General features: G+C 37.5%; 3 protein-coding genes across 3 annotated transcripts; 1 reads left to right on the top strand and 2 right to left on the bottom strand.

Moving 5' to 3' along the window:
* The first annotated feature begins 40 nt into the window (after window positions 1-40).
* LOC135597335 (copper transporter 6-like) lies at window positions 41-802 on the top strand. The gene has a single exon (XM_065090137.1). It carries the CDS (start codon window positions 133-135, stop codon window positions 583-585), a length of 453 nt encoding a protein of 150 aa, XP_064946209.1. The 5' UTR covers window positions 41-132; the 3' UTR covers window positions 586-802.
* A 999-nt stretch (window positions 803-1,801) lies between these two features.
* LOC135597329 (glutathione S-transferase U10-like) lies at window positions 1,802-3,398 on the bottom strand. Its single transcript, XM_065090129.1, has 2 exons — window positions 2,806-3,398; window positions 1,802-2,353 (listed from the first exon to the last, which is right to left on the bottom strand). Exons 1-2 carry the CDS (start codon window positions 3,160-3,162, stop codon window positions 1,976-1,978), a joined length of 735 nt encoding a protein of 244 aa, XP_064946201.1. The 5' UTR covers window positions 3,163-3,398; the 3' UTR covers window positions 1,802-1,975.
* Window positions 3,399-3,549: 151 nt separating this feature from the next.
* On the bottom strand, window positions 3,550-11,024 carry LOC135597322 (chlorophyll(ide) b reductase NOL, chloroplastic-like). Its single transcript, XM_065090119.1, has 14 exons — window positions 10,724-11,024; window positions 9,620-9,688; window positions 9,358-9,419; window positions 9,157-9,243; window positions 8,055-8,122; window positions 7,907-7,955; window positions 7,727-7,812; window positions 6,963-7,020; window positions 5,932-5,982; window positions 5,720-5,770; window positions 5,595-5,636; window positions 4,203-4,313; window positions 4,035-4,098; window positions 3,550-3,910 (listed from the first exon to the last, which is right to left on the bottom strand). Exons 1-13 carry the CDS (start codon window positions 11,007-11,009, stop codon window positions 4,051-4,053), a joined length of 1,068 nt encoding a protein of 355 aa, XP_064946191.1. The 5' UTR covers window positions 11,010-11,024; the 3' UTR covers window positions 3,550-3,910; window positions 4,035-4,050.
* Between the last annotated feature and the right edge of the window lie 1,325 nt (window positions 11,025-12,349).

Below are 12,349 nucleotides of genomic sequence, written 5' to 3'. Positions count from 1 at the left end.
CTGCATGCAAAGTACTCCTCACGCCTGTCCAAAAGGACATTAAAGCTTACCTTCATCGTCGTTCTCCTCCTCCTCAATACTAAAAATACCTCCGACGACGACGACGAGGTGCATACCAGGAGGATTCAGGCCATGGACCACGGCGGGATGGGGGATATGAGCATGAACAATTCCAACATGGCCAAGCGGCACTACACCCACATGACCTTCTTCTGGGGCAAGAACTCCGAGATCCTCTTCTCGGGATGGCCCGGCACCAGAGGCGGCATGTACGCCCTGGCGCTCCTCCTCGTCTTCGCCCTCTCCTTCCTCGTCGAGTGGCTCAACCACTGCCGTCTCATCAGGCCTGGGACCGGCCACGTCGCCGCCGGGCTTGCCCGGACGACGCTGCACGCGGCGCGAGTCGGGCTCGCCTACCTCGTGATGCTGGCGGTCATGTCGTTCAACGGGGGCGTGCTGATCGCCGCCGTCGTCGGTCACGCCGTCGGTTTTCTTCTCTTCGGCAGCTCGGTGTTCCGGAAGACGCCGCTGCAGCCGACCGACAACGACGGCCTCAAGGGTGATCTTCCTCCCATGGCCTGCTGATGTTGTGCGTGATTTGGTAGTAAATTTGGATGCAAGATGTGATCGTGTGTAGTTATAGAAGCTTGAAATCTAATAATTGCAATAAGAAACATGGATTCATCTGTAAGAAATCCTTTAGCAGCATGCTGATCTTTGTGCAGGTCGACTACGATGCTGTAATCCTCCTGCATGGCTGTGAAATTATACATATAGCATCCCATGTGATTCACCGATTGCATGCTGATCGTCTCAGTCTTTGCTCCTGCAATTGGGTTTCGGAGAATTACTGATGTTGTGCAACAAAAAGCAAATCTTTAACATTTCTTGCAGAGTAAAGCAGAAACCTGATGAAAATTTCAGGTGCTGAAGAAGGCACATAGGCAGCAACATGAAAAGAATTCCTAGAAACTATTTTGAGCATCTAATCTAACCAAGTTTGATCCATGTGAAACTGAGACCACTAGGAAAAGGAAAAAGTACCAATCTTCCTTTTGTTTTAATCTTCTTTTTGGCTATAAAGTCTTAACCTTTGATTTTTGTGGCTCATCTGATCTGAGTGGAATTGGCAATGCCAAAAAGCTTCTCCGTGAGCTCTTTTGAAATCTAACACAATTATGTGGATTTCCATTTTCCCTTTCAGCTCAAATGAATTGCTTTTCTGGTTTGTCTATTGGAAATCTTGATTACATGGAATATATACTTCCACTTAAGTACCAGGTTATACTATGATCTCTAGAGCTATCTGGACCCATGAGTTTAAGGATACTGCTCGTTGACCACATGTCTGTAAGCGTAGATTAAGGTTTATGATTGTTTATTCCAAAAAGGGTGGATCACATCTCAATACCATGTTGTATAAAATATTTGAAGTCACATTATTATGACTTGCTTAGGTTCTTTTCTTCAGGTAAGATGCAATCATATGATATCTTATGATGTTCATATGTTTGTGTTATGGGCAAACTCATCTGTGAGGAATTCCTTGGTAAAGTATTGCTGATCACCCCATAATTAAACCTACAGCGGTCATCAGTGAACAATAGTGATGCTGTATTCCTCTGGCATATTTTTTTGACTCTCCCTTTCTTCACAGAGCTCCCATTATCTTTTTCTGGTGAATTAAGTAGAACACACACAATTCAGATAACACCAAAAATTTGCAGAGGTTCCAATCCGGCGGAGGGGATGTCCGGCCGAGGAAGTCGAGCACTCGTCCGTGTGGTCGGCATGGGAGAGAGGGACTAATCTTGTCACTTTATTTGGTGGATGATCTTTTGCTGAGTACAGACACATCACAAGAAACTCCAAGTGATGTTTAGACAATTTCTTTTAGGTAATACACAGTCACACTGCGGAAACAGATTGCATTCGATAGAACAACAGCAATCACTCTTCCTATAAACCATGTTGTCTATTCTTTAGAAGAAGAGAGAGCCATCATTCTGCGTTCCTTGATAGCTTCCAACACTTGGTCGTAAGGCACCACTGTGTTCTTGACAAGGTCAAGGCTCAGAAACGCATGAACATAGGAGTAGAGTTGTGGTGTCATCTCCTCGTTAAATAGCTTCACATCAGCCACCTCCTCGATGGCCTTCGTTCCTGGATTGCCTGCACCTACAATTATGTCAAGGAGACCAGGGGAGCTGCCATGGATAAATGGCCCCTTCTTCCGTGGTAAGTCCTCCATGATTCCTTTCTCCAGTATTCTTAGTACCTCGATGAACTCCTTTGTTGCCTTCTCCAGTTCCTCTCCTTGGGAACGTATAATGGCATAACTAGGAGGCACCATCTGCAATCCCCAAAACCACAAAAAGGTATGTAATCAGAGAAAGCATACATTAGCTATAATACAATATAAGAGTTTAAGCTGGTTGATTTATGATGATAGAGCAGAAATGTAATCTGGATAGAGCAGAAATGTTGCTCCTTTGCGACTTGGAGATCAGAGTTCGAGTGAGGTAAAACTACACACATTAAGACCTTATCACTATCACTCTCATATATTCTAAATATCAGACTATGAGATCGATCTCTCACTCTCTTGGTAGACATAAATTGTTCTGTGGTTTACGAACAGTGGTTTCATGACTTCCTAACTGAGTTGGCTAATACTTTCCTCCTGGGAGATCTGATGGTAGAGACAAGAGAAAGAAGAACGAACAACTCCATAAAGAGTCCTAAACGCCAAAAGAACTCGAAAAACTCGTATCCTGAGATGCAAAGAATAAGACGTTAATTTACCCTTTGGTAGAAGAAATCAACCCAAAAGCGAACCCTAGCCCTCGAGTAAGGATCACTGGGGAGGAAGGAAGGCTCCGCCCACGTCTCATCGATGTACTCCAAGATCACACGCGACTCCGCCACCGGCTTCCCGTCCACCACAAGAACCGGCACCTTCTGGTGCACCGGGTTCAGCTGCAGAAGCGTGGCGCTCTTGTTGGTGAGGTCTTCCTCCACGTACTCATAGGCCACCCCCTTGAGCTTAAGAGCAAGATGGACCAGCGTGCAGTAAGGGCTGAGCCAGAAGCCATACAACTTCACTTGTTTCGCCTCTCCCATGTCTGTATCACTCTCTTCACGGCCCACTCTTGAATCCATCCGAGCACATATATAGAGAGATGTATCCTCTTTTGGTCATAAGATCATGCTTGGAGAAGAAGGTTTTGGCCGGTCAAAATGACTTGGGGAGGACGCCAAGGAATGCCAACATCTAAGGAATATTTAACGTTATTCTAACACATTTTTCTGACCCAAGTGAAGCACGTGATGCATTTTATATATCGTTCTTGATCTCATTTGAGATCCATCAAATTTCTAAAAGAAATCCAAGAGATTCTACGGATCTCAAATAAATGCTGATAGATCGGTGCCACGATCACGATATATGATATTTCGATCCATAGTAGTATCGACAATGAAGCAAAATGGAGAATTGAGAAAGCATGACATTTAGGTATCCGAATAGTTGATCATCATCTAAGCATCTTAAAACACGAATGTGGATTGTATTAGCAAAGTGATGAATGATTGCAGAAAAAATTAACATTATCAAGATTTGAAATATGCCATCACTCACCAAACCTAACTTTTGTAAACAGAGTACTTACATTGATTTGACATGAACAGTGGGAATTTACATTTTAGATACTGAGGTGCTGCTTTTTCCCTGAGAGGATCATTCTTAAGCTTGGGGTTAGAGAAATCTCCCTTCAAGATGCTGGTACACTTGCATAGATTTGGCGTTCAAAGTATTTTGCAAATTCAAATACTATACCGAATCAAACAATTGCAGAAGCGTGCAGTTCCGCTACTTGTTCTTTTTACGCCGACAGATCGGTAAGGGCACCTTCAAGCAGCACAAACAATAATTTACTCAATCAAAATAAATGGTTAGCGTACTTCGGAATCCTTCACGAAAGGATGTTGCATTACAGATTTTAAAAGATTTTTGTCACAAAATTATAACCTACAAGCTAGCCAAGTCATTCAATCTTCGACGAGATATCTGTTCCGTCGTGCACCAAAAGCAAGTCTCTAGATGCAAGAAGCAAATATGATAAATGAATCAATCAGTTCGGCTTATTCTGTAACAGGAATATTAGCATCAACGAATTTTAATAAGGAACAGAATTCTTAACTGAAAAGATTTGGGAGTAAGCTTTGAAGCCCGTGAGAAATCGAATGTAGGTGGGCTTCATGGATTGACTGCTAGGGACTGATCTGATGGATGGAACAAGGAATGCAGCAACCTGCAAAAGGAGAAATATTTGGTAGACTATTAGCACCATAAGCATAAAATTTAGATAACATAAAATATACAATAGACTAATAACAAAAGTGGCTTAAACAAGCAAATCACAACACGGATGGTGCCTCCCTTACTTCAGTGTGTTAGATTCACAAAATAGCCAACCCCGACATGATACCGGAGAATATACATGTGACCATAGTTATGTCAAAACAGACCAGATTGACCTTTTCCTAACTAAATCAAACCTATAGAGAATTCAGATAAGACCTCCGAGAAACTTTGGTTTTTCTATTTATGTGGAGCCAAATGATGTAGAGAACTCTTCAAACTGCAGGTCAATGAAATATCACCATGAGGTACGTTAAAGATATTTTAAATTGTGCTTGTTATGTCCCGCCGCAAGGATCTGCCCTCGTGGGAATCTGATTCAAATTAAGATTTGGATGGACCTAACACGAAGGCATAACTGGAGAAATTGTATCCCATACCATTTTCTTCTCTTGCATGTTAAGATACTTAGTAGTATTACATGCCTTACATCTAACTCTCAACCTTGAGCACTTAATGACAATTTATACATCGATTCTTTAGCCAGTTCATCAGGAAGGTTTAATAGTGTAAACTGTAAACCATACTGGATTAGGGACGAGCCCACACTCGTTGATGTATTGCATGATTCCTTTCTTTTAAATTAGATATTGTAAAAGAATATTCCACTTGATAAAAAACTAGTGAATTATTCCACAGAGATCCATCACCTCGAACATTCCATCTCCAGACTAAATGAAAATTTTGAACTAGTAACTAGCAGCTAGATTGGCAAGATCATAAAACATCACAGGTGTAAGTTCTCTTTGCAGGAAAATATATAGTCAACATAAGGAAAGTATTCACTAAACTAAAACTTCAGTTGCTGGAGCATCAACTGAGGATGCCAGAAATAGCAGTAAAGAAAGAGAAGGGATAAGAACAGAAAAAAATAGTGTGCCTTGGAGTAGTTACATATTCACCTAAACTGGAACACTGATTCGTACAGATTTGGCTAACAGCCAGTAGACATATGATCTAATGGTCGATCATCATTTGATGACTCAAGATCGATTTAATATTCAAACTCACCAAATTAAGGTATTGAAGTATTTGTCATTCAACCTTAAAAATATGACCAGCAGAAAAGGCTGAAGGTTGGACTCATAAATGTATGCTATCTTGTTTGCTTTCAAACTCCAATAAAGCATGCATCATGCCATCATACAGAAGTGATTAGTGCAGTCCTTACCACATCAGGCGGCTCGGCTAATATATTGATAAAAAATTTGGCCTGTAATTTGAGTTTATGTTAGAGCAGAACCAATAGCTGGGACATTGGAAAACCACATATAAATTTACAAGTGAATATAATACCTGTTTTGTTGTGGCTCCGGACATAAGAAGATCAGTAGTTACCATACCAGGCTGCAAAAAGGCACCATATCAAATGGATGACATGGAAAATTGATTTCAGTCGGTTTAAAAGCACAACCATTAAACCAAACTTTGACAAGAAAACGAAGTAGATAAAATTTATATAGTTGAAGCAATTCGATGAATGTGAACAACAGCAAACAATCCATTACCGACAGGTTGTGCACCATAACATTTTTCACTTCTTGCATCTGCAACTCTGCCTGGAATATAGTTGCAAACAACATTAGGATTGCTTGTAGCTTCATCATGAACACAAAAAGCATAGGGAACCATAAACTATTGTAACTTATTAGCAATCAACAAAATCTGATCGAAGAATGAAGCAAGGCCAATCATAAGTTTACCATATTAAAAGAGCATAGACAATACCTTTGTCAGCCTTAGCATAAATAACACATTTAAAGGAAATTGGAAGGACTCTAAAGTTATTTATGGTCAAATTTCATGCACAACAAAAATTTCTACAAACCTTATTAAGATCCAAAGACATTTTTGTGCTACAGCTAAATAGCCATGTAGAGATTTTGCAGAAAAATTACTACTTGTATCTTGATGCACAAAGGAAGAATGTCAAAAATGTTACAAGGATTACAGCCATAGCACATATGGCCAACTATAATAGCACTAAAGTACAATGAGACACAACAAAGTTGCACATTGACTTTTTCAATTAGAATCTGGAATTGACTGAAAAGTTGAGGTTGGCAAAAGAACCAATTGTACAAGGCACATCAAGATCCAGTGATACACGAAATTTTTATCCACAACATTAACATTATAGTTAACTGATGGGAATACTGCAACAGCCCACCCACAAGTCATCAGTCCTAATCGTTGTCGAAGGTACAATTAGTAAAGTTGTGACATGATTGAACATGTATTCTCTTTTGAGGGTAAGTGTAAAGCTGGGAATTAACAGCAAAGAATTTACCAGCTACACTTATCAGCACCTTCAAAATTTGGCTAAGTGGTGAAGGTGGGATTCAACCCCAAATCTTTACTATGAACAACCATATCTTTACTAGCTAAGCTAATTTAAATTTTCTAAAAGTTTGGATAAGGGTAAAAACTTGTACTTGTTATGATTAAACATGTTCTACAATAAACTCACACAAAATCTCAAGGTGCTTCCTATACATATAAGATGAACCATTAATTCACTCATTTCAATAATAATTACCTGCAAGGACTTTGTAAGGTGCACAACACTGCGCTTGGTTGCACCATATGCAGCAAATCTGTAAACAAATCATAAACACCTATAGATAATACATAAGATGGTATTTGTAAAGTCGCTTCAATGTTTATCATTTGAGGACATAATATAATGACTGGATAACAGAACAGAATTTCATGTAAGCATACATCCACTATTCAATATATCTTACAAGGTAAATATAAGCATCCTACAGAGACATTTCTAAACACATACAGGATCAACATAAAAGAAACAAGATAGGAAAATAATACAGAAAATGATCCTTTTTTTTAATGATGGAACTTCTTCTGCCAAATTGTTACAGAACATAAGTCAAAGATATGGAAGGAAAAAAGAACGACTTTCTCAGAATTCACATATTAGGCAACACAAAATTTGTGCGAAAAGACAAGCAGAGAACAAATTATAAGTGCACTAAAATTTATAATATGTTCTCGGAAATTGTTAACAAGCAAAAGAATATAAAAGATTACAGATTTGAAATGTTGTTAAAATAAATAGAGATGAAACTGGAATGCAGTTCTCAACAGTTATGGACAAATGCTAGTCTAGAGAAAAATGTTGACAAAGATCCTAATGATAATAAAAGGGGGACATAGATTTGAAGAAAGAAAATATAGTCAACATATTGCACCCAAAAGAAGAATGAACTTCTCAGTTGAAAGGCCTACTTATTATAATAGCACCATTATTACAAAAGCAGGAAAACGAAGAAAAAAAGATACCGTGGTGTTGGCCTTCCATCTGAACCTGCTCCATCAATGTTGAATATATGACCACCTCGAGGCTGGTTTAGCATCATGTTTATTGCCTATCAACACCATCAACTTATTAATGCTGCAGGAAAACCAGCTTCTATGTGCCAAAAAGATGAAATCCGAGCAATACTATTATAAGATCATTACCTCACGGCAACAAATCATCAAACCAAGAGTATTTGTGGTGACAACTTCCCTTAGCATAATATAAATTAATTAGAAGCATTAATGTTTAGAACTATTATCCAACATAAAAAATCTGATAGGTTCTTGATTGCTACAAAGCAACACTTACATAAGATCCTCATCAGAAGTTTCGGCCAATGGTTTGAAACTGTATGCATTTGATCCAGCATTGTTAATCTGTATTATTTCTCCATCTTAGAAGGATATATTGGTTAAAAAAAATGCCAAAGTCAAATAATTATCAGTAAGCTTCTCTGCTTAAAACAGACTCAACATCCTATCTCCAGGAGAAGTTCAAGAAGCCATAGTGCTTATCTATATTTGCAGCAAACCTTTGCTGACACATGCCAATCCATGTTGATAAATGCTTGTCCAGAACAAACCAGCATGTATCCGTAGGATTGTAACCCCAACAAGAATTATGATAATGAACTGTGGCACATGGCCAAGTTTGTGCTGGCACAACATAGTACAATGCAGCACTGGATAATGGCAGCATATCAGGAACAAAAAACTGAGACATGACAGCGGAATTACAGATGCTAATCACTGCCAGATTAAGCCATTCAAACCTAAAAATCTTTTAAGGAAAAGAATAGCAAGAGCTCAAACTCATTTTATTAAGAAGATGAATGAGTCAGAAAAGAAAAGGAAAGGTATAGAAAAGAGTAAATCATTTGAAAGTTTAAAACTACAAGAGCTAGTAATAAATACATCCTTGTTGTAAGGGGCAACAAGGAGACATTTTGATAGTCTCCTTGGCACGTTTAGTCTATAGAAGAAAAACCATATTGGTTCACAGACATGACATCCATATATCTAATTCTTTTAAGAATTTCCAGCTTACCATAGTAACCCAGACAACAGAATAACAGTACAATTCCATATCTAATGTCAAGATTTGTTGGAGAAAATTTTATTGTCCATCCCATATCCAATGATCTCTATTTTTGTTTGATCATAATGACATTGATACCATTTATGTGAGGTATTGCCTTTTATATAATTGAAAAGCAGAGTTTATAATTCTTGCACTGAAGTTATACAATGCAGTAACAATGTTCATCTAACAAAGTTGCAAAATTATATCTTGTATGCCAAACACAGTATTCCTTTTCATAATAGAAAACTGTTAGGATGGGGAAAATTTCATCAGATAAGAATTTAATTTCTAATATAATGCAATGACAATGTCTGGCAAAATTATATACCCATATATCAATGTAACCAATCGTTTCACGTGCAAAAGCAACCAGAGCTTTGACATCCTTTGCTACTCTGACATCACATGCAGTTCCCTGAAATGACAGATAGCATCTTATGACTTTCTAGTTAGATACCATGAAGCACTGCCATCACTAAAGGTGTGGCAGTGGGAGAAAAAGGAACAAGAGGAGCTCAACAGTGGGTACCCACACACGATGCTCTCCGAATTCCTTGCGCAAGCTCTGAATTGCTGATTCAACGCGTTCAACTGCAGAGGATCAGCTTATCTGAGTAACAACTTTAATATCATTACACAATGTCCAAAAACACCAAAAGATGCCATCAATGAGCCAAAACCAATTTAATAGATAGTTTTCTATTGGAAAATATTAAAATTTGACTGAATTAGTCAAATATAACGGGAGTCCGAGTCAATATATGTTTGTTTTCTCAATTGCAACTCAATACCTGATCTTGAGCATATTAAGACATTATCACCTGCCTTTAGAAATTCCCTTGCAAGTGCATATCCAATTCCTGCACACAGCACAGGAATCATGGTATTTCAGTGTAACAAAAATGAAGTAATATACTTTCATCTTTCTTTGGGAAAAAGACAAAGAGTAACAAAAATGCAGTTACCGAAACAGAGGACAGAATCAAGTACAAGCAAGAAGTTGAATACAAGTATGAAAAATTATCAGTCCATGCCTCTCCCTGTTCAGTGATTCATTAACGTCCGACCCTTTACCTCCATGGTGACTGCCAGAAGTTTGACTTGTGTGGTAGTGGTGGTAATCAGAAGGGCGAAGATGTTCGATTGTTTAGATAGACAAAAATGCAATAAGGTGTTACTGAAGATAGCTTTGCACCCAAGTAAAATAAGGTTTCTATCTTAACACTTCAAACTCAAAAGCATATAAATGTATATGATCATAACACTGAGGATATCTCCCTCCTATGCCACTAACAAGACAAATTTGACTATGAATATCTTACTTTTTATTATAAGCTTTGAAGTCTATGCAATGCGTTTTAAAAAAGTTCTGTGAGCCTACAGCCAATTGTTGATACAAGAAAGCCTAAGAGATACAAATGAGCTGCACCATTTCTGCTATATGATATCTAACTGCATAGGACCATAAGTATTAGATTACTAGAAGTGCTGCTGCTGTCGAAGTCAGGCCTAATTATCAAATTGTTAATATTCAACATGCAATAAAACTACAACATTGAGGAAGCTAAAAGTTATAATCATCATTGCGGACTCTATAAATTAGTAAAAAAAACTAACAATAAAAAACAGCATCTTCACTAATATCTAAGAATACAAAACAAAACAAATCACATCACCATTCGTCCAACAAACCAAGGAAGCCTCTACGAAAAGACTACTACGGAAAACGTCACTAAATTTAGACCAATAGACTAATCCTGAAACCAAAAACTCGATCTAGCATTTTTCACATAACATTTTCCATAAAAAATGTAACCCTCCACAGATAAATAAAATTAAAATAACTAAACATAACAACTCCAATCATTAAGAACGCCGGAAAGCAAAAAAATGACCTTTGGTCGAACCCGTGATGAGTACATTATAAGGGGGGACCATCGGTTCCCGCTCCGTCTTCTTGATATCAGGCGATTCCGCCCGGACCGGGCCGAGATTCCAATCACCGCGGCGGTGCCATGGATTCAAGAGGCGGGAAGAGGCGGCGGCACGGCCGAGGCTATCTAGACCGGCGCCGGGACCGGAAATTCCGGAGTTCGGATAGGATCGGCTTCGGGCGGGGACGCGGCTGCGGGTGCGGTAGTCGGAGATGGCGAAGGCGGGTAAGGAGGAGACGGAAGCCATGGAGGAAGAGAATTGTTGTGGACTAGAATAAGCTTATATCCGCCATACGGTGATTTGACAGAGCTATTAACGGGCTGTTTCGGCACAGCCCGTTATGGCTTCTCGGCCCAGCCCCAATTGAGGAGCAAGCCGAATGCGATCTCTTAAGCTTAGGCGTGAGCCGGATCCTGATTTGTTGCAGTAGAATCACCATCGGTGTGGTTACGGGTATTCACATCCTATTATGTCGGAATCCTTTGTAAAAATCAATAATTAAGAAATATAGTAATTATAACTAAAAACTTAACTAGTAAATGGATAAATCAATTAAAGTAATTAAGGTTATATCTGAAAATATATTTATATTTTTAATATGTAATTGGAGAATAGATTGGAGAATATAATTTTTATAATAATAATAATATTATTATATTTTTAATATTTATTCAAAGTGCATATATATATTTTTATTTTAAATTAATAATTAAATAAATAAAATAAACAAACGAATATATGTACTCTTATGAAAAAATATTGGCCCATATATAATAAATAAATATAATATAATTATAAAAATAAATATAATATTTTTTTAAAAAAATAAAAGAATAATTAAATCATATTGATTTCTCACTAAATCATTTTAGTGTAATATTATAAAAAGTTATATGTACTTTTAAAATTCAAAATATTCTATTAACATCTTACAAATGCTGAAATGCTAATGCTACCTTTAGATAGCATCAGTATTTTCAATACAATATCTAGGCCAAATATGATTTTAAAAAAAATTATCAGGCATCAAACTTTTGGAATGTGTATTGAGTTCATAATGCACATTTCAAATATATTCCCAGATACATCCTAAAATTATTAAAACCCATTTAAGAAATATAACAATGTGATGACTGACGACTAGATTACGTCTAGATTACACCCATCTAGTGGGTGTCAATTTATCCACATCACATCGTTTGATTGTTATATTTCTTAGAAGATAGAATAACAAGTGAACTCATGATTTCGAATTTAGCACAAAATGTCGCCAATAATCAAATGAGTCATAGATCCATAATTATGCCTTTGATTCTTTCAATAATAATTTACTCTCCTACCAATCTTCTAACATATTATAAAAAGCTTCAAGTATATAGTTGTCCCCCATCATGACATAACATATCATATCAAATCAAATCATCCCATATTACATATTATCTGATGTCTAATCTAAGTAAGTTACATCAAATCATATTCTTTGAATCTTTTGCTAATTTAAATTTTGAAAGAGTTTTGTGAGATAAGCTCGATGCAGTTTTGTAGGATTCATATGAGTGGATTCGATTATCTAACTAATTTTGCTA

The sequence above is a fragment of the Musa acuminata genome, chromosome BXJ1-2 (assembly GCF_036884655.1).
Source record: "Musa acuminata AAA Group cultivar baxijiao chromosome BXJ1-2, Cavendish_Baxijiao_AAA, whole genome shotgun sequence".
Taxonomy (NCBI): domain Eukaryota; kingdom Viridiplantae; phylum Streptophyta; class Magnoliopsida; order Zingiberales; family Musaceae; genus Musa; species Musa acuminata.
This window is presented reverse-complemented; position numbering and strand designations above follow the sequence as displayed.